General features: G+C 39.6%; 2 protein-coding genes and 1 long non-coding RNA gene across 14 annotated transcripts in view; 1 reads left to right on the forward strand and 2 right to left on the reverse strand.

Moving 5' to 3' along the window:
- Positions 1–11,866, forward strand: part of dctd (dCMP deaminase) — a 145,349-nt gene extending 133,483 nt beyond the window's left edge. The window contains exon 7 of one of the 2 annotated variants that reach the window (XM_051386459.1): positions 11,680–11,866. Coding sequence is in view for 1 of the 2 variants with exons in the window: in XM_051386460.1 (XP_051242420.1) it covers positions 6,215–6,401 (187 nt within the window). In the remaining variant the exon portion in view is untranslated. Of the gene's footprint in view, positions 1–6,214; positions 6,574–11,679 lie in introns of those variants that run through there. The other variant, XM_051386460.1, reaches the window with a different exon arrangement.
- LOC127355461 (teneurin-3) overlaps positions 1–22,207 on the reverse strand; it is a 361,742-nt gene that overhangs the window by 106,036 nt on the left and 233,499 nt on the right. For all 11 annotated transcript variants that reach the window (XM_051386366.1, XM_051386371.1, XM_051386367.1 and 8 more), the window contains 3 exons: positions 17,028–17,295; positions 794–967; positions 553–617 (listed from right to left, as the gene is read on the reverse strand). In XM_051386366.1, the coding sequence (XP_051242326.1) occupies positions 553–617; positions 794–967; positions 17,028–17,295 (507 nt within the window). The remainder of the gene's footprint in view (positions 1–552; positions 618–793; positions 968–17,027; positions 17,296–22,207) is intronic.
- LOC127355522 (uncharacterized) lies at positions 6,173–11,725 on the reverse strand. The gene is made up of 2 exons (XR_007881780.1): positions 11,656–11,725; positions 6,173–6,362 (listed from the first exon to the last, which is right to left on the reverse strand). It is a non-coding gene; the product is annotated as an uncharacterized LOC127355522 (long non-coding RNA).

A 22,207-nucleotide genomic window follows, 5' to 3' on the forward strand; every position in this document is an offset into this window, starting at 1 on the left:
ACAGCTAATATTGGACCTAAAGAAAATGTTTCCTTTCCTTGGGTGGATTAAAATCACAGTCAGAGGAAGGGTCACCTTATTTATACAAAGTCTGTTAAAAGGGTAGGTTTAACATTAAATATGTGTAACAATTTTGTGCGTGTGAAAGTGGTTTCCAGCTACATTTTACCGTAAAATCTGCCTGACTTATTAACCTACACAGCACATCCTGTAAAGGAGCGGTGAGGGAGGGAGAGGGGGAGGAATAAGACCTGGAGAAAGGAAAACCCTGGCAGTTTGGTTATCTGATGGGCTCATACCACAGGCTTAAACCAGCACATGCAGCAACGAGAGTACAAGAGCGGCCAGGAAGGGAAGGAAGCTGGACAAGATTAGAAGAGGTGGGATTAACAATGAAAAAAATCAGGGGAAGCAGAAATAAAAGTCTAATTCTCCATTCTATGCCTGGGCCAAACTAACCCTTCGGACTGATGTACGTTAATAAATTCACAGTGATTTTGAAATGTGTATGACAGAGAGACAGACAAAGAGAGAAATAGTGTGTTGTCTTACCTATGCAGTAACAGAGCAGGACAGAGAGCAGTACAGAAAGTCCTACTGCACTGAGGGCTGTACACCTGAGAGAAAGAAAAACCAAAACAAAAATATTGTTTCCTGTCAGCATCTTCAGTATTGCTTTTGTCGCTAATAACCTTCACAATACAAAGAAACATATTTTTAAAGAGGAAGATTAAGCACTGCATGGCTGGGATGGCTGATCGGACAGTTGATTTTGCTTGTTCATTCATCTTACCTCCATGAGCAGTACTTGGAGGATTTCTTGAACTTGAAGGCAGAGCGGGACAAGGTATTCCTTGGCAACGGCCTGGTGGGTGGGGAGTACACTGAGCCTGTTGCCATAGTGTAGCCAGGAGTTGCGGTAGAGAAGAGGGGGGTGGTGCCTGTACCTGTCTTAAAGAGGAAGTGCCTGGAGGGTGAGAAAAAGGAAGACAGAGAAATTAGGTGTGGTACATTAGTATGGGACATTGGATTTAGTACACACTTGTCACACCACCCTGTGCCAGCGTCTGGTGAGTGTGTGAATTTTGATGCCCTAACAACAAGTGCTGTAAGGTTATGCTTTTAAACTAGCAACACATTCTTCACTTTAGTTTTCACACTAGTTCAGACCAATCAACAGTTGGTGGTTCCGTGTATTACTTAGATTATTATTACTAGATCACTGTAGATAGCCAGCACAGCATGTATTTTGTCTTTAAGTAGACCACAATGGTTGTGACTGTCATAATCACCTACAACTGTTCACAAGCATGTGTCACAACATGTGCTGTAAGTGGGTTCACAGCAGGGTGACAGCTTTATTATGTTCATTAATTTGATTAATGAAGCCTGTGATGTGCATTTTTTCTTTTTAGCCTACATCTCTTAACTCAGTCATAACCACGTTCTGCCACCAGCCCTGAACTAATTCATTGTCCATAAGTTATCTGCAATTAAAGCTGCATAAGGTAATTTTCATAGAAATAACTTTTTGTCATATTTTCTGAAACATTCACTATATCCTGACAGTAGTACATGAGACAGATAATCTGTGAACTTGCGAAAAGTAAAGTGCAACTGCAAGGTTTCTCAGAAATGTCTGAAAATGTACAGATTAGTATTATGACAATTGATTTAAGCACATATTAGAAGTTTTCAGTTATTGACTAAGGAATTTGTAAGAAGACTCAATCAAATGTTATTAAGAGTGACAAGAAAGTGATTGTTATGATTGTGAGGTATTTCTTAAGAAAATAGGTTTTCATCAGGAAGGAAAATACTGATGATTATACTTATTGTTATATGATTATTATACTATAGTTTGGGGTCTACAACAAGTTATTCCAATAACAGAATTGGTGTGTTTTTTCTGGATGTTGTTTTGTGAAAACATTGTGTCCGCTCTTTTTTCTGGAAACTTGACGTGCATTCAAAAAACCCCATTTTATCCATGTTGCTCCCAAACTTGCGTGAAACTGTGCAATACATAGTCATCAGCTCTGTAAAAAATTATAGGTTTCATTCTTTTTTCTAAGTTGCTAGATGTACTAGTCCGAGACGGCTAGTTTTACCTGCCCTTGGAAAGTGGGCAAGCCCTGATTTATATGGCTGTCCACATGAAGGCCAAATAGTTATTTTCTATTGCAGATAAGGCTGTCTGTGGAAATCACTGGCACATACATGGCTGCAGTAATTACCAAGGTCACAATGTCTAATTAATGACAGAACCCCGGCTAACGAGCATCTGTAATTACAATCAGACTGCTCTCTAACAAGGCTGTGTGATTAACAATTAGAACCTATTATAACAAGGGCCCTTCAATTAATACCTGCCTTGAGGCAAGATGAGAAGAGAGAGATAGAAGACAGAAAAAAGAGAGAGCAGGACTTAAAGCTGGAGAGACCGAATAAATAGAGAAAGAGACGGGTAACAGAACTACAGTGAGAGAAAGACACTGAGCATCACTGTGTTTTGTATGCGAGTTCAAGCAGTTAAAGCACAAACACATTTTTAAGCATTTAATCAAAAACATGATATTTAGTCAGTCAAGCGAACAACAACCTAAGACAACAAGAGTAGATACTATATTTTACATTACATACATTATGAGGGGGTGCAATCTCATGGAAGAATGTATGGCAACATTAAAGCAATGGTTTAAACATGGGTTGCAATGTTCAACATAAAAAGACAACTGTAATATTATTTGTTGGATATACTGTAGAGTATTTTGCTTTTGGTAGCTAATAGAAAACATGTTTTTTAGTCTACCAATTTATCATGGCATGCGCCTTTGGGAGATTATCTTATTCATAAAACATTGTAACAAGTCTACTTAATGTGATCATCACCAGTTAAAGGTCAGAGAAAACCCATTAGTTTTCACTTTAAGTGGAGCGAGTGTGAATAAGTAAAATACTCGAGTTGTTCTCAGTCCTGCTCCTCAGGGTCCACAGCACTTCCTGTTTCCAATCTGCTGGTTACTGTTAAGCCATTTATCCCATGTCCTCTCAGCCCCTGACTCAATGGTCAGAGTTAACAACTAGCGGGACTGGGAGTCTATTCACCTGGCGTTAGCATGCATCGCAGGTGCTTGGAGTACAATAATATAGTGCTTGAACACATTCAACTGCAGGTTTAAATCCATCCAAGAGGTTGATTACATTGTGTTTCAATCCACCACACCACAGGGTTGCACTCTGACCACACTGTAAATTAGTATAAATGCTAAAGCTTTTGCAATCAACATGCAGCAATACATAGGTGGAAGCACATCTAACTAACTCCTCTGCTGCTGTTTAACAAGAGTTATCATGCATTAACACAAATATTGTGGAGGGAAAGGAAGAAAAACACCATGACTCTTATGTATGCCTATATGGCATTAATCTTACTGCATGGATGAATTTGATTCTCTGTCTGTGGTGTTGTTTTGCTGCTGTTTTTATTTATTGGGCTTTTGGATGAAGCAGTGGTATGTGAGTGTATTTTATTTCCTCTATTTTTTACGAACAAAATGAAGATTTGTCGAAATAAACTACAAATACTTGAAGGGTATACTTATTTGTGCTGAAAGGTGTACTGTATTTTGTGAGTGTGTGTGTGTGTGGGTGTGTGCGTGTGCTCGGGGGTTAATTTTTATGCCTGCCACTTTACATTTTTTATTTGTATTTATCGGCATATTAAAATGCCTCATGTTTCTATGGAATGTTAATTGCCAAAAAAAGTTACATTTTATTACACTTTCACTCAGAGAGAGAGTGACGCAGACACAGGTGGAGGACAGGTGTGGCCACTAGATTACAAACACACACACACACACACACACACACACACACACACACACACACACACACACACACACACACACACACACAAAGAACGAGAGAAGCCAGATGGTGATAGAGATTAAAGTTCATTTTAAAAAAGAAATATTGAAAAAATTAAAATATCCTGTTTTGCCCAACAACAGCTGTCACTGATGTGAATTTATTAAAATATAGTAATTCTAATCTAATCTGACAATAATGGTGGTCTCCCATGATAAACTAAACTGATTTTAGGTTCCTCTTCAGCACCGTAGCCAGGCTGTCAGAGAGTCACAGCTCTATTGAGGCACATATCCCCATAAACTTAAGTAGCGACGACTTTATGAGCTTCTTTTATAATAAAATTATTACTATTAGAGAGAAAATGAATCACCAACTGCCATCAACAGTTATCAGTGGCTCTCCAAGTTCAGGAACTTTAACTAATGTAAACTCAGATACATATTTAGACTGTCTTTCTGCTATCGATCTTCACCAGTTAACTTCAATAATTTCTACATCGAAGCCATCAACCTGTCTGTTAGACCCGATCCCAACTAGGCTGCTTAAAGAAGTCGTACCCTTAATTGGCACTTCTTTACTGGATATGATTAATCTTTCTTTATTATAAGGATATGTACCACAGTCCTTTAAAGTAGCTGTAATTAAACCCCTTCTTAAAAAGCCCACTCTTGACCCAGGGGTTTTAGGCAACTATAGACCAATCTCTAACCTCCCCTTCCTCTCTAAGATTCTGGAGAAAGTAGTCGCCAAAGAGTTGTGTGACTTTTTACATAACAATAGTTTATTTGAGGATTTTCAGTCAGGATTTAGAGTTCATCACAGCACAGAGACAGCTCTGGTTAAAGTTAATAATGACCTTTTGATTGCTTCAGACAATGGACTTGTCTCTGTACTTAGTAGTTAGTAGTTAGATATTTGATTAGATTTGACACCACTGACCATAATATTCTATTACAGAGACTTGAGCATATAATTCAATAAAATTTTATTTGTATAGCGCCAATTCATAACAGAAGTTATCTCAGGACACTTTTACACTGTACTTGTATTATGAGATCTTAGTGCTGCATTTGACACCATTGACCATAATATTCTTTTACAGAGACTTGAGCATCAAATTGGCATTAAAGGAACCGCACTAAGCTGGTTTAAGTCATATTTATCAGATTGTTCGCAGTTTGTACATGTTAATGATGAATCTTCAATAAATACTACAGTTAGTAATGGAGTTCCACAAGGTTCTGTACTTGGACCAATACTATTTACTTTATATATGCTCCCTTTAGGCAACATTATTAGAAATCACTCCATTAACTTTCACTGTTATGCAAATGATACGCAGTTATATCTATCAGTCAAGCCCGATGAAATTAATCAATTATCTAAATTACAAACATGTCTTAAGGACATGAAATCCTTGATGAGCTGCAATTTTCTGATGTTAAACTCAGAAAAAATAGAAATTCTTGTACTTGGCCCCAAAAATCTTAAGAGACTCACTGTCTAAAGATATAGTTACTCTAGATGACATTACCTTGGCCTCTAGCACCACTGTCAGGAATCTTGTAGTTATCTTTGATCAGGATTTGTCATTTAATTCCCACATGAAGCAGACCTAGGACTGCCTTCTTTCATTTACGTAATTAGACACATCCTATCACAGACAGATGCAGAAAAACTAATCCATGCATTTGTTACTTCTAGGCTGGATTACTGCAACTCTTTATTATCAGGTTTCCCCAATAAGTCCATTAAAACGCTCCAATTAATTCAGAACACTGCATCACGAGTACTGACAGGAACTAGAAAAAGAGATCACATCTCTCCTGTACTAGCTTCTCTGCATTGGCTCCCTGTAAAATGTAGAATAGAATTTAAAATTCTCCTCCTCATCTATAAAGCACTTCATGGTCAGGCCCCTTCATATCTTAAAGAGCTCATAGCACCCTATTACCCCTCTAGAACACTACACTCTCTGAATGCTGGGCTACTTGTGGTTCCTATAGTCTCTAAAAGTAGAACAGGAGCCAGAGCCTTCAGTTACCAAGCTCCTCTCCTGTGGAACCAGCTTCCAGTTGTGGTTCGGGAGGCAGACACCCTCACCACATTTAAGAGTAGGCTTAAGACATTCCTATTTGATAAAGCTTATAGTTAGGGCTGGATCAGGTGAGTCCTGAACCATCCCTTAGTTATGCTGCTATAGGCCTAGACTATCGGGGGATTTCCCATGGTGCGCTGAGCTCCTCTCTTCCTCTCTCTTTCTGCACTCATTCATGTCCCATTTATGCATGTTACTAACTTCACTTCTTCCCCGGAGTTCTTGTGCTTTCTCGTCTCGCAGGTTCTTATCGATCCTGGTGGAGCCTCCTGCCATGGTCCTGCTAGATTGCCATTACCAATACTGTTGTTGCTGTGCACCTGTCTGTCTGTCTCTCTCTCTCTCTCTCTCTCTCTCTGACCCCAACTGGTCGAGACAGACGACCACCCACCTAGAGCCGAAGGATCTGTCCCAGGTTTCTGCCTTTTGACAGGCAGTTTTTCCTTGCCCTTGTCGTCAAGTACTTGCTCATGGTGGTACTGTTGGGTCTCTGTAAATAATGTTATAAAGAGTACGGTCTAGACCTGCTCTATTTGAAAAGTGTCCTGAGATAACTTCTGTTATGAATTGGCGCTATACAAATAAAATTGAATTGAATTGAATTGAATTGAATTGAATTTTCCCTGTTTCCACCTTTAATCACCAACATCACTTTCACATCAATTAGCTATGAAGTTGCAATTATCTTGGGCTGTGAAGCTGAACACTTGCAAAATCTTGTTAACAACAAGATATCTGAAAATACAGCTGCAAATGTAATTCAAACCCAATTGCAGAAAATGACCCCTAAACATTTATGGAAAAATGAACATGATGTTGACATCTGATAGCCGGCCGTTCGTCATGCTTGGAAAGCTGAGCATGATGAAAGTAATTCTGGATTGATGGTGATGTTCATCTGTTTCTTCTCATGTTCTTTACTAGAACACCAGATAAATACAGATATATAATGCTTTTTATACATCAGGAATTTGTTTTTACAAAATCTGTAACCAAGAAAAAAATCTTTTTTTATATTTATTAGTCATATATGTCAAAATCTGTCCACTAAAAGTGGTTGTTTTTGCCACTGTCAGGCTCATATTGTTATTCTAAGTGTCTGACAACATTATGGAAAGGATCCATACTGAGAAAGATCTTTTTTTTAACCAGAAACAGCTGTAATATAGCTATCACTCACCACCAGATCTCCACAGACAAAAACATAATTTTACCTCGTAGATCATTATAACATTGTAACTTCATTCAAAATGTAGAAAAACAAAATAAAACTCACATAATACCTTTAATTCCCTGATGTGGATGATAAAAACAGCTGTTTCAGTTGAGCTCTACTAGCTGTGCGCAGAGCACATCGGATATGGAAACAAACCACAAAGAGGCTGTGATAGCAATACAGGCAGAGGGAGTGTGACACCATGACTCGACTTTATCTTTACATAGAAATAGTTGTTTGCTGCTATATTAATATTTTAAATCATATATATGTATAACCTCGACGGCGATAAATCCGCAAACAGCCGCTTTAATCGAAGAACAGTCGTGGTATTTCCATGATCCCCACTGCAAGTTATAGTCATATCAATCCAGCTGTAGTTGGCAGCTCAGTGTGAACTGAAGACAGAGCTCCTTGTGAGACATAATCCTGGTGGGACTGCAGATAGCAGACTAACTAGTCTATATGCCTTTTATGAGTGTTTAGATGCAAGGCAATTACAGCAGACAGACAGAGCGAGGATAATCAAGTTTAAAATGACCGGAACCACAGTGTGCTTAGCTGAGACTAGCATGTTTGCAACCACAACTAATCTGATGGTCTACTAATAATAACAGCTCTTCAAATGCACTATTCTACAACCTGAATTTACATTACATTACACTATTTATACTGGGCCTTGACAATAGGAGTGACAAAAGGAGGCAGAGAATTATGCTGCTGAGGGTGTTTGTGTGTGTGTGTGTGTGTGTGTGTGTGTGTGTGTGTGTGTGTGTGTGTGTGTGTGCGCATCTGTGTGTTTAACAAAAAGAGAAAAGAAAATGACTGTAACTAATGTGTGGATAGTAGATGTTGTATATACTGTAGCTGGCATTCCTAACACTGGGACAATGGTCTAAAAATAAACAACAGCTTTCTCCATACATTACCACACATGAGAATGATCCACAGACGACCACTGCCTACAGTATGTGGGATAAAACGATCATTTTCATTTACATTTGACCATTTAATTACTCTTCCCCTCCATGCTTAAAACCACGCAAACACCCACACAAAGTGCTTCTGATTTGTGTCTAGTGAATGGCCATCATACATAATGTCCTGTTGAGACAACGGCTAGTTTACGACATAATTGTGTGTGGGACATAATTAACTCGCTTTTTGAAACATTGATCAGAAGACTTATTTGTTTGTTCATAGTTTTGCAATTTTGTTGCTAATACAGTGTAGGGGTGGATGTGTGAAAAGTATTAGTGACTTTTTATTTAATTTATTTATTTCATGTAAAAATGCATCTAGCACTTGCATGTACTCCCAAAATTTCATACATACTTCTACAAAATCTCTTTTGGACTCAACATGACATTGTAGAAAATCCACAGTGAACACAGAACCTGTTCCCAGTAGGGATGGAGAGATTCACCGATTTGAATCGGTGGTCCGAGACAGACGTTTGCGATGCGAGTGCACCGGTAGCTTTAGTGTGTATCGGATACAACTGCCGGCTAAATGCGCAATGTATCTTTCTTTGCGTATCTGCATCGGTAAAACCCATGGTTACATCGATTATTACATAGTTTATATCCTCTGCACCCGTGTTTTTGAGGTGCCTTGAACGCACCATCACTATCTTTTTTCGCGGCGCCACAGACGCAGTTAGTTAGTAAACAGAAAAAATGGAGGTGACGAGGAGATATTAAGCGTACCTTGGAAGACACACAATATCGCAGGAGTAGTGTGGACTTTGCACATTGAAAAGAAAGACCTCTAGTTGATATACAGCAGTGTGAGTGATGTTTACAGTTGCTGTGGCTGTCAGTCAAAAGTTTAATTTTTTTTATTTGTAAGCAATTGTTTATTTTTGTTTAACTGTTATATTGTTGTATAAATCTCAATGATTTCTGCTCTTACAGCTCAGTTAGCCAACTAGAAGAGTGTCAGCTCAAGCACATCAGTCTGGCAGCAGTAGTATGGGCATTGCAATATGATGAAGTTATTTGCACAATGCAGATTGTTGATGTTGAAGTTTTATAAGTGTTTTGTAAAACATTGTGAAATTACAGACAGAGAACACTATTAGTAAAAGGACCTGAAAAAAGGACTGTTTGTTTTGTTTTTTTTATCCAGAGGCCAAAAAGAAATTGCCCGAATACAATACATTTAGTATTGTATAAGTAGAGAATGAGATTAAAAACACATAAAAATATTTTTTGTTTATGATTTAGTGTTTATTAGGAATAAAACAATTCTGTCTGTACCATATTGAATTGCACCTTCTTTTTAAGTTGGATTTATTGATTTGCTTTATAGAAAACAATCAAGTATCTGAACTTTTTTTTGTCTTAAGAATACATTTGTACTTTACATTTGTACAACTGTTTTCTTTAATAATAATTAGCATGGTATTGGTTTAATATTAAGAATCAAGACATCAGAGCAAGGGTCGCTGTTTCAGCACCCAAAGGTGAAGCTATGTGTGTGAAACTGACATCCATGCCTGTTCAATCTAGTGAACACCAGTTGTGTTGGGTGTCCCTTGACACAACAGGTGCAATCTGTGAGTGTGTGTCTGTGATTGTTCGAGATGTGTCTTTGAGAGAAGAGAGAGAGAGAGAGAGAGAGAGAGAGAGAGAGAGAGAGAGTGTGTTAATGGAGGGATTTGCACTTCTAAATGAGGACATTCACACTGTCCTGACACATCTCACCCCATTCCCTCCTCTATACCCAATAAATGTCCATAACACACCTCTTTACGTTATCTCTCTGTGTCTGCCAACAGTTTTATTTTCTGTCACTCATATAATCTGCTGTACAATACATCATAAAGAGTATACCTGCTCTAGACCTGCTTTATATGAAAACTGCCTTGTGATGACTTCTGTTTTGATTAGGTGCTATAGAAATAAAATTAAATCAAACTCAAAGTGAGGCTGAAATTGAATAACATCTGAGTCAGTGTTTCACATTTCAGCCACATTTATTTGATTTTTTCTTCTTAAGTCCTGTCTTTTTTTGCATATGGGCCTGTAGTAAATTTCTCTCTCCATCCTGGTTTCACACCCATGGATGTATAAAGAGAACTTGATTTGGGGGCACGCTTCGTTCATTCCCATGGAAGGTGCTCAGTGGTAAATGAAGCCAAAAATGTTCAACAAATTACCTGGATCTCCCCTGTATTGCGGGGTGTTGATGCTAAAAAAACTATTATCCACCAGTTTGCATCCACTTCTTTCACAATGTAACCTTTTGGGAAAAAGTCTTTCTGGGCCAGTGTGCATCATGTGACATGGCCATTGCTTTAATTACACAGTTTTGACACTTCAACGTCAAATTAGCTTCATAGTCCGTCGCTCTTCCTTGGAACTTGTTTACTCCTCTCACGCATGTTCACGCATCATTTCTTTGCTGTCATTGTCTGGGGATATCATCAGTTGGTCACATCTATCCAATAGCACAGCAAGAGACCTTCATCATCTTGCTGCTATATTTTTAAATACTTCTCTATCTCTCTGCCTTCTGTCTTTGCAGAGTTCCACAGAATTTTCACTGGGCACTGCTTTATAACATTGGTTCTGTGATGTGGTCTGGCTCCATCAATCGCATCTTCAAATCCCATCGAGATCATTTCTTGAGTAGAGAGTCTTCAGAGTGCCTTGACTGCCTGACGTTGTAGACATGTAAAAAAAAAGTCAAATTGGACAGAAGACATATATAATATATTAATATAGTATATATATAATATTTTATGTCTGCCTGGATATGTTTTTGTTGTTATTATTGTACTTTCTAATTGGTTATTATTTATTGTTATTTATCTCATGTATTCTAACACACACTGATCAGCCATAACATTATGACCACCTGGGCACCCTGGTGGTCATAATGTTCTGCAGTCCCATACCAACAAACTGTGATGCACTGTGTGTTCTGACACCTTTCTATCAGAACCACCATTAACTTTTTCAGCACCTTGAGCTACAGTAGCTTGTCTGTTGGATGGGACCACATGGGCCAGCCTTCATTCCCCATGTGCATCCATGAGCCTTGGCCCCCCATGACCCTGTCTCCGGTTCACCACTTTTCCATCCATGGAGCACTTTTGATAGGTACTGACCACTACAGATCGGGAACACCCCACAAGTTTTGGAGATGCTCTGACCCAGTCGTCATAAAAATGTGGCCCTTGTTAAAGTCACTCAAATCCTCACACTGCCCATTTTTCCTGCTTCTAACACATCAACTTTGAGGACAAAATGTCCACTTGCTGCCTTATATATCCCACCCACTGACAGGTGCCATGATAACCAGATAATCAGTGTTATTCACTTCACTAGTCAGTGCTCATAGTGTTATGGCTGATCGGTGTATCGGTGTATCTGTGCACCTGTCTCTCGCTCTCTCTCTCTCTCTGCCTCTCTCTCTCTCTCTCTCTCACCCCAACTGGTCGAGACAGACGACCACCCACCTAGAGCCGGAGGATCTGTCCTAGGTTTCTGCCTTTTAACAGGCAGTTTTTCCTTGCCCTTGTCGCCAAGTGCTTGCTCATGGTGGTACTGTTGGGTCTCTGTAATTAATGTTTTAAAGAGTTCGGTCTAGACCTGCTCTATTTGAAAAGTGTCCTGAGATAACTTCTGTTATGAATTGGCGCTATACAAATAAAATTGACTTGAATTGAATTGTATGTCGGTGAAGAAAGATGAATTTCCACTTAATTTCTATTCTGTTTTCATTATAGAAACATTGTGGTACCTGTAAGAAGTAAGTAAGAAACATATTCTTCCTGTTGAATTAAAAAACTGTTGACAACATTCCTGCAGCACCTGTTCTGATTACTCACAGCATGACACAGGTTCTCACGAAAAGCTGCCATTACATACCATAGTGATGTAGTTTACTAGAGACTGAGCTACCATTCGGAGGCCAAAAAGCCTGGGTTAAAGCTACCCTTAGCTCACTAACTTTATTCACGTTTAGGCAGCTGTGACTGTCATTATGATGAATAGGAGTGAAAGATTTGTGGTGTTTTGGGGGCTTTTCTATTTCTCTGAACCATGTGTGGAGCAGTGATCAGGTACATGGTTCTCCAGTAAAGTGAATGACAAGTATAAATCAGCAATAAAGCAAAAAGGAAAACAAATGTCTATTATTACTCAAGGTAGCGTCATAACGTGTAGCCATGTATCACTCACGTGTTAAGGAGCTGGTATGGAGCACAACTTCACTTCCCACAGTGTTAGCAATAAATGTCCAATCAATCAACACATGAGAGAAAAGCAGTGATTTAAAATTAACAAATGAAAGAGAAAACTGAGGACAGAATGGGGCAGTAGAGGAAAGAGAGGCAGGTAGCAGAGAGGAGAGAAAGCTGGAAAAAGAACAAGACTAGGAGAAACAGGGAAAAAGAGGAGCAGAAGTGAAAGGAGAGAAACATGTAATGTAATGTTTATCTGTGAATATGGAAAGTGTATTTGGCATTCAATCTGGAGAAGCTTCCGTATCATATTTGTGTGAAAATGGTATTTCTAAGTCCGCTCACAAACACAGACACATATTCCTAGAGCCAAGGTTAAGACAGTATGAGCGAGGATGAGAGAGGCAAAGTTGTGGTATCATGTAGTGTGTGTATTTGTGTATTGTGTGTGTGTGTGTGTGTGTGTGTGTGTGTGTGTGTGTGTCTGAGTATGTGAGAGAGGGTAAGAGAGAACAGTATATAGGGTAAAGGTATATGTCAGTTGGTGAGTGTTTTGTCTGTGAAGACTACAGAGTCCATATGATACCATTGCTGTTTGACACACGCACGCGCGCACACACACACACACACACACACACACACACACACACACACACACACACACACACACACACACACACACACAGTCTATTTGATACCATGTCAGCTGACAGGTATGTTGGGAGAGAAACAGCCAGTGTTTGAACATTAACCTGTGTTAGACTGGTGTGTGGGAGTAATATTGATCTCATCAGATCTACACCAGTCAGTGTCAAACTCTGAAATAAAGATTGTGATGCAGTTTCACTGATTAGATATTTACTATTGATTGAATCCGTGCTACTTTGGTTGTGTATGCGTATGTATCTTTATGTTACATCTTCTTATAGGTCTTTGCATCACCATTGATTTTTAAACTTTGGAATATTGAGACGGTGGGTGGCTAAAGCTTTGAAACTATCTGGGGGAAAACATATTTTTTTCTTTAAAAAGTGAAATATTTAAATAAAAGACAGAGCGACGCTGACTGAAGAGTTGAGAGAAAACTGTAGACAGCTGTATTTCATCAGCAACTCAAGTTTCACAAAGTGATCTGGCAGTTTGCACTTGAAAGATTGACACAGGTTTGAACTTGTGTTTTAGGCCAAATTGCTGATGAAACTTTTCTGAGAAGAGGCATAATATGGGAATATAAAGTGGATGGCCTTGCAAACACACTGGAACTAACCTATCACCACTTAGCGAGGAGCAAAACACCATCATCTGCATGTACATGATCTGCCACATGTCTGCAGGGCTGTCACCTTGAAACAGACACTTTAACCCAAACATGAGCTTATGAAAATGCTCTGCTACTGGCAACAACAGTGCTGGAGAAAGTGTGGACCAACCACTCCAATATGTTTTGGACATTTTTTGGACAGAAATTCTTATATATTGGGAAAAAAATGTTTAGCTCTAAGAACGATTTTGGGATATGAAATACCTAATGATGTAAAGGTCCTTTATCTCGGTTTAAGTGACGTTGCAATTATTAAAAAAAGACTGGTACAAACTATTGTTTATTGTTTTTAAAAAAGCGACCACAAAGAATTAGTACAAACCTGAACCTGAAAAGTCTAAAGCAGTGGATGGAAAGAATGACTTTCTGCCTAAGGTATATAGTAATGTGAAAGAGGGACAGGGAATGCTGATATTACAGTAGCTGGGTGCAGCTTAGTAAATAAGTAACTATACTGACTAATTAATGTCCTAGAAGTTAGACTTTTTTAATACTGTTGCTGTCAGAGGAGTACCAGCTCATGGACCGATACGAACCGTCTGTCACCCAACTTCACACTTGGAAGCTGTAAGTTTTTCTCTATTTAATGTTGTTTTACTGTTCATTGTGTAGGTTAGCCTGCTGGACTTGGCATTAACATGCTATGCTAATGTGGCTAACACTGTAGTCACACAGGCTGGGCCGATGTCAGACTTTCTGTTGTAATATGAGGAACAGTCAGAAGCTGTGTGACTGTGAAAAAAAAAAAATGTTTGGTGAGATTGTATAACTTTGATTAGCACAAAGCAGCTGTAGTGACTTGCTGCGCTGTTTGTAAAGTCAAATCGCGACTAATTAAACGTTTCTGATCCAGACCGTTAGCGCTACTGCTCCACTAATATCACTGACTAATATTACGAAGTCCGCTGTCAGACTTCATGTTGTATTGTTGAGGGACAGTCAGAAACTGTGTGACCGTAACTTCTGTTATGAATTGGCGCTATACAAAAAAAGGAAGAAAAGGAAAGAAATAAAAATGTATACTAGAAACCACATATATAGTATGAGTATTCTTAAAAGGAAAGTAAAAGGAAAAGAAAGAAAGAGAGAAAAGGAAAGAAGGAAAGAAGGAAAAAGGAACGGACTGTATGACGGACGGACGGACGGACCAACCAACCAACCAACCAACCAACCAGCACAGTACATTTAGCCTTGAAGATGTTGGATTTCTTTGTCTGCAGGACAGAGAGGGAGTGCTGACTGCAGCGTCCAGCAGAGGATGGATGTGTTTGATTTGCCATGCAGGGAGTGCCTTTGGGTCACACAGCATTTATTTTTCAGCTCCACCCCGCGGGCTGATATTCTTTCTTACCCTGTCTCCTGAAGGCCTTGCAAGTTGTTTCATCTCAAAGTCTGAAAACGCACGTGTGTGTGTGTGAGAAAGACAAAGACACACTATTTCTTACACACACCCTCATACATACCACATAGTGTAGGGACTGTCTTTTCAGTGGGGGTGGGCTCAGTATTGAAAGATGATGCTCTGAACTGTGTGTGTGTGTGTGTGTGTGTCTGTGTGTTTGTGTGTGTGTATTAGCCTTTCATATGAATATAAAGCTGAGCCAGGGACATGGTTTGGCTGTCCCAAAGGTCCAAACATTCTCCAGCACACACATGCAGCCAAAATACTGTGGGTTGTAAAGATCCTAGAGACAGACATTTCCCCCTCTATCAATCTATCAGCACCCCCTTTCTTCTCTTAGGGAATGAGACAAGGGAGAGTGAGACAGAGAAAGAAGAAAGAAGAAAAGAAAGAGTTGGTTACAAATTGTCCGCTGAATTTAAGGGTCAAGGTTAAAGTTACCCTCATAAATTGTGTGTGTGCATGCAAGTCATTCATAAGAATATAAAACTACACCAGGGTTCATGGTTTGGCTGTTCCACAAATTCTCACACACAAACACACAGCCAAGTGGTGGGAGTGGCAGACATTTCTCCATCCACCAGTCCCTCCCCTTTTCTCTCTGGGTGAGAGACATTAACGTAAGTGGGATAGAAAAAGGAAGATGGAGTAAAAGAGAGAGTGGACAGCATCTTGTCTGGTTAACATAGGGTCATGGTTAAAGATGCAATATGTAATAATTCATAATACAAAACAATAGGGGGCAGCATATCACATATCAGGTCATAACTACTGCTAACTGCCGTTAGAGAGTTAGCTTTCTAGTGCTTTGAAAGGACCACTGCACTTTAGAGTCTATAGGTCTGGGAAACTAAGAGGTAAAAGGCTTCAACAAAGAAGCTGATTCAGTGTATATTTGGATTCACAGTCTGCCTAAAGAGAACCGGGGCATCTGAATCAGATCGCCATGCCCCCTTCCTTGGTGGCCATAAACATCTTGTACATTCAGAGGTTGGTTCAAATCAATTACATCATATCTACTAATAACCACACCCCTCCATCTTGTGACTCTTTGCACCCATTTTTGCTAGACATGTTTTAGACGTTAAGACTTCTTCAATTTGCTTGCATTCAAGGACATATATCAACTTCCTTTTGAATCTTTATAGAAATAATGGAGCCACAAAGTGTTTTTGCAAAAAATGCTTTTGTTCAGCATAGCTTACACTAGCTAATGCCTTCTCTCTTAAAAGTATGTCTGATCCGATTTCAAAGATTGGTATCGGTGCGGTTAACAGCATTTTTTCACTGATCGCCATTGGTAATATTGAGCTATATTGAGCTTGAGTTGATCCTTTGTTTTATGTCAGCTGATTTTTCTTAATGCAATGCAGAGCTATTCAGGTATCAAGCATATACATTGGATCGATTTCAGTAACTTACGTGTACTTCAGGTGTGCACTGTCCATCTGTATTATCTAGGAAAATAGAAGTATTGGACCAGGATTCTGTATTAGCAGATACATAATCATTAATTAATGATTAAATGACTTAGATCAGGATTGTAGGAAAAAAATCCTGATTGGGAAATCTCAATGAAAAAGAGCAGATTACTGGGTATTTGTATGTTGTGGACAGTGAATGAATGTGACTTGTGCTATAATTTTTTCCTTTGTGTTGCGACTTTTCCGTTGTGCTGTGACTTTTTCCTTCGTGTTGCAACTTTTCCATTGTGCTGTGACTTTTTCCTTTGTGTTGTGGCTTTTGAAATTCGCTGATACCTCTCGGCCACCGTATTGACATTATTCCATGACCACTGTCACTATAAACAGTAATGCTGACACTGGTAACTACAGCTATGCTATGGCTCTTCAGTGTCAAGTTTAGACCTAGTGAGTAGAAATTACTGACATAGAGAGAAGAAGTAAGATAAAGTCACATTACCTTGTTTCCAGAGGCACATTGCTACCCAGCACCCAGCTGTCTTGCAGCGGGACGCTCTCGGGTGGCGTGGTCTGCAGCTCGGCTGGTGATTGGCCGGCCACAGGGGCCGGGCTTCCAGTGGGTGGGGTTAACTGCCGCGTCGAATTCAGGGATTGGCCAGCGTGGTGAGTGGAGCCCAGGGATTGGTTGAGAGCTGTTATCGAGGGCTGCTGGCGGTGAGGGGGAGGTACCGGAGGCAGGATGGAGCCGTGGTGATTGGATGGTTGCTCTGTCAACAATAGAAGACAAGCATGGTTGGTGGGATGCCTGTGTACTGCATTCATTACACTTCATTTTGTCATATTGTCTCAGACAAAGGACCTGGAGAAACTCTCCCCACTGCGACATCTGCATAGTTAATAGAAAAAATTCCATCATAATTCCACTTTAGATCATCACTTTCATCATTCAATCAAACACAGAGTCTCATCTGTAGAAAAACATTATTGTCAGAACCCCAACTGGGTTGAAAAGTATATATGAATTCCTGTGATGCATTAATTTGCAGAAATGTAACTATGGTGCCTATAGTAGTTCATCCTGTTGAGGCAATAGTGGTGACTCTGCCTTAGAGTCAGACAGCCTGTCTAAATATATCAGCCCCGAGGCTACAGATAGACAGACTGAAGACACTGCGGAAGATCAATGGTAGAACTTTATCTTTATGAAGGCATTGGCAATGAATGAAATTGGTAAATGGATCTGTATTTGTATAGCGCCTTTCTAGTCTTCCGACCACTCAAAGCGCTTTTTACATTATGTGCCACATTTATACCTTCACACATTCACTCAGTGATGGCAAAGCCCATCGAACGGAAACTAGCTCATTCATACATATTCACACTCCAATGCACAGCATCAGGAGCAATTTGGGGTTCAGTATCTTACTCATGGATACTTTGACATGCGGCAGGGGATCGAACCAAGGACCTTACGCTTAGTGGACTAACTGCTCTACCTCTGAGCCATAGCGGCCCAATCCAAGTTAAAAACATTTCTGACATTCATATACATATAGTGTACTGTGTGTGTACATGTCCCTTTCTATGTGGCCCAGATTATTAAGTTATGTTGTAGTGGATGTTCTAAAAGTGAATACATGCTTATTAACTGGCTGCAAACCTCTGCTGTTTTTTCTCTAAATCATAGTTCAATTTTAATGAACAATGGCAAAGTTCACACACACACTGTCACTAAGTCCTTTCATTTCCTCTCCAGTTAAGCCCTGAGGCACAATTCTCCAGAGCAAGCAACTACTAGAGTCAGGGTTTCAGTATCATGCATTTATTGTTACTGTGAATGTTGGATGAGATTTAAATAAAATGTAACATGGAGATGAATACATTAAATTAAAAATCATGTAATTACTCTGCTGCAAAACCCTTCTTAAATCTTAATGTCCTTGAATCTGCAGTCAGTTTTTGATGTTTTGTTCATTTTAAAATGAACAACTCTGAGATAAATGTGAGAAGAAAAGCTTGTAGCTCTCAAATTCAGCATTCACAGACTGTGGGCTTTGATGTTAACCACTATGTAAATTTCACTGTGGTGTATGGGCCGGTCAAGGCTGGTGAGAACTGTAACCCAATACTGCGCACAGCTCAGCCAGGCTGAATACTGATCAGTGATTGGCCTTCACAAAACCTGGCTCCGTCTTTGTAAAAATATTTGCTCAAACTTGACCTGGCTTCAACTTTTCCCCACTGTTTTCTCCCAGTGCTTTTTGGCTCCTTTTCTGTCCTCAGGGTGCTCTGAAGGAAATGAATGGCAATGCTGGTATTTGATTTGCATAAAGAGCTTCACGTCTCCATTTCCCAGCCCTGCTGTTATTCATTCTCCACTGCCCTCACCGGAGAAAATAGAAAGCAAAGAGAGAAAAGAGGATATGTGCGGGAGCAGTGGGATGGGCGAGGGAGGGCTTTTTGGTTGTGGAGGAAGTGCTTGCTTTCCCTCCCTCCCTCTCTTTATCCTTCTCACTCTCTCTCTCCATATGCTGTTTTGCCGGCTTAGTAATTGCTCCACTTATGCAAACCTTCAAGGCTAAATGCTGAATACCACACACACACACACACACACACAATTTCTGGATGAGTGTTCAGGCATCATTAACAAGTCTATATCTCTGTGCTATCACTGCAAATGTAAATCTAAAGACCTTTTATTCACTCAGATGCTGCAAAGCAACACACACACACGCACATGTATGCACACACACCACTCTGGGTACTGTACTAAAAAATGGAGGAAATTGATCACTGTGGCTGACAGACAAAAAGCTGTCTTAGTGCAGCAGAAAAAGAAATCACTGTGTGAGTCAGGATCAATGTCCCACTGGATCTTCCCAAAATATCTTGTAATATATAATGTGTGTGTGTTTGACACCATGAAGCCTAATAAATCTGTTGTGCAGCTTGTGTTTGTCCCCAAGGATGATCTGTGTCGCATGCGTGAATCCAAATTCATGCAAAAAGGACAGCATGCAGACAAATTGCAGCTCATTTTGTTTTCCAAAGTACATAGGTGTACTTTTTATAAGTTAAAGTAAGATCCCAGTTTCAACTTGTGATTCATTCAGTCCTTTTCTTGCTGAGATAAGAGGTAAAAGCGGGGGAAAAGAAAGAGATGTATGTATGAATTCACACACAGATAACTCCAAAAGGATGGCCTGAGCAGTATTTAAGTATTTTATCTAAGAGCTTTGTCACAAGAGCGGCAGGTGAAGTGGTTGTCTCACACACACAAACACACACACACACACACACACACACACACACACACACACACACACACACACACACACACACACATACAGACATAGACACACGGAGCAGACTGACAGCATAGAGAGGCTGCATTGCATTTTACTTGAGTTGACAACAAGTAGAAAACTATATTTCGACCTGCGTTGTTGTTACAACCACATTGCAAATCTAAAAGCGATTTGTTAGGAACAAGTTAAAAGGTGGAAACTGAGGAGTTGCAGGTCCTGCAGTGAGACAGAGAAGCAACCGTGACCATAAATGACAGCCAAATGTGGTATAGAACTCTAAGCATAGTCTTTTTCTTTTCATTCTGCACTGTGAAAGAGCACTTATGCACAGCGCCCTTTATATAACATTATGATTTTTATGTGCATGTATGTAGCAGTGGCCAATGAAATGGCCAACAAAATGATGTTTTCATGTTGCCTTGGAACTGATCATGGTCATGGGGTGGATGTGAGGAGTCACAGCCTGCAGGGACAGCTATTGCTGCAGTCCCACCAAGTGACATCCAACTGGGACCAAATGCCTCTCAAACAGCAGCCTCAGGCAGCCTTCCAGAGAAGTACAAGAGTCATCAGTTCAGCCAGGACACTAACAGTGACAAGTATTTTCTAGCTGCCACCAAGAATCACTTGTGTGTAGATGCTAGGATACTTTTTCTGGTTGGTAAACATGTCATCATCTTTTGATGACGCTGTTAATTGGACATGCATCACATGCAAAGTTATCTAAGTTACAAACATGTCTTAAGGACATAAAAACCTGGATGAGCTGCAATTTTCTGATGCTAAACTCAGAAAAAAACAAAATTCTTGTACTTGGCCCTAAACACCTCAGAGACTCACTGTCTAAAGATATAGTTACTCTGGATGGCATAACCTTGGCCTCCAGCACCACCGTCAGGAATCTTGGAGTTATCTTTGATCAGGATTTGTCATTTAACTCCCACATAAAGCAGACCTCTAGGACTGCCTTCTTTCATTTACGTAATATTACAAAAATTAGACACATACTATCACAGACAGATGCAGAAAAACTAATCCATGCATTTGTTACTTCTAGGCTGGATTACTGCAACTCTTTATTATCAGGTTGCCCCAATAAGTCCATTAAGATGCCAGTCCAGTGATGGCCATTAGCAACCAATTTGCTAATAATCAATTACTTCAAAAATCAAGTGTTAAAAAATAGCGCTGACACATGTTATTTTTAGGATTTTTCCTAAATCATCCCATAAAGTGGAAGAAAACGGTCCCTGAAGTGTACATAAATCATTCATCATCGCTTGCCAAAAAACTGGCATGGTCTCTAAATAGTCTTTTTTCTGATCTGTATCCAAGATCTTTCTCCAGTGCCAAGACACCCATTGGTCATGTTTCCACCATTCAATTTCTAACATGGCTGCCACTGTAGTTATTGATAATGTGCAGGTACAGTAATTACTGGAACTATAATCATGTGGTACATGGAGGAGAAATTGATCTGTACTATTGAGTAATGAAAAGGCAACATAATGACTGTCATGGTCACAGGTTCATCTTTACCAGTCAAATATGAACGTTATGTGACTTGCACTGTGCAGCCTGTGGTTTTTTAAGACCATTACAGCAGTTTCTAAGGAAAACAATTGTTTATTACACCCAATTCACACACACATGCACACACGCACACAGGCACACTGCTAAGGTACATGTGTGTCAGCAGAAACTGTTCCATTTTTTCCACACATTGTGCTGGAAAATAAAGAGGGGTTACAACTTACACAGGGAATCTGCATTTACTATCTTAGTAGACCTCACTATGTGTATACGTCACGGGTGGGAAGTAGCATCCACTAGTGGGGTCCATGCCAAATTAATAAGTAATCCTTCGAACAATATTGTGGTGCATCTGATATTATTTTTTCATCATTCATTTCCACATTAAAATCCACACACACACACACACACACACACACACACACACACACACACACACACACACACACACACACACACACACAAAAAAGGCCTGTGACTTCCACTAAGATTAATTTTGAACTAAATCTATTACCTTACCACAAGGTATTTTGTCAAATGAGCTTTTCAAATTAACTCCAACTCCCTCAGTTAAAATAAAAAAAAGTACATGCACAATCAGTGTTGTGGAATGGCTGCTGCTGAGTCTTCTGTGTCAGCTTCCAAAGCAAATCTCAGTGTGGATAAAAATTATAGACCCAACTACTTCACGGCTCCAATTTCCTGAGTATCTGTCAGGCATCTCACATGAGTTTTAAATGACGTTTAGTAGTAAGTGTTCTTTTATTTATTTCAAAAATAGTAAACAACCAAATACTTGTGATAAAAATAATAAAACATAATGAACATTAACTTTATA

Source organism: Dicentrarchus labrax, unplaced genomic scaffold (genome assembly GCF_905237075.1).
Source record: "Dicentrarchus labrax unplaced genomic scaffold, dlabrax2021, whole genome shotgun sequence".
Taxonomy (NCBI): Eukaryota; Metazoa; Chordata; class Actinopteri; family Moronidae; genus Dicentrarchus; species Dicentrarchus labrax.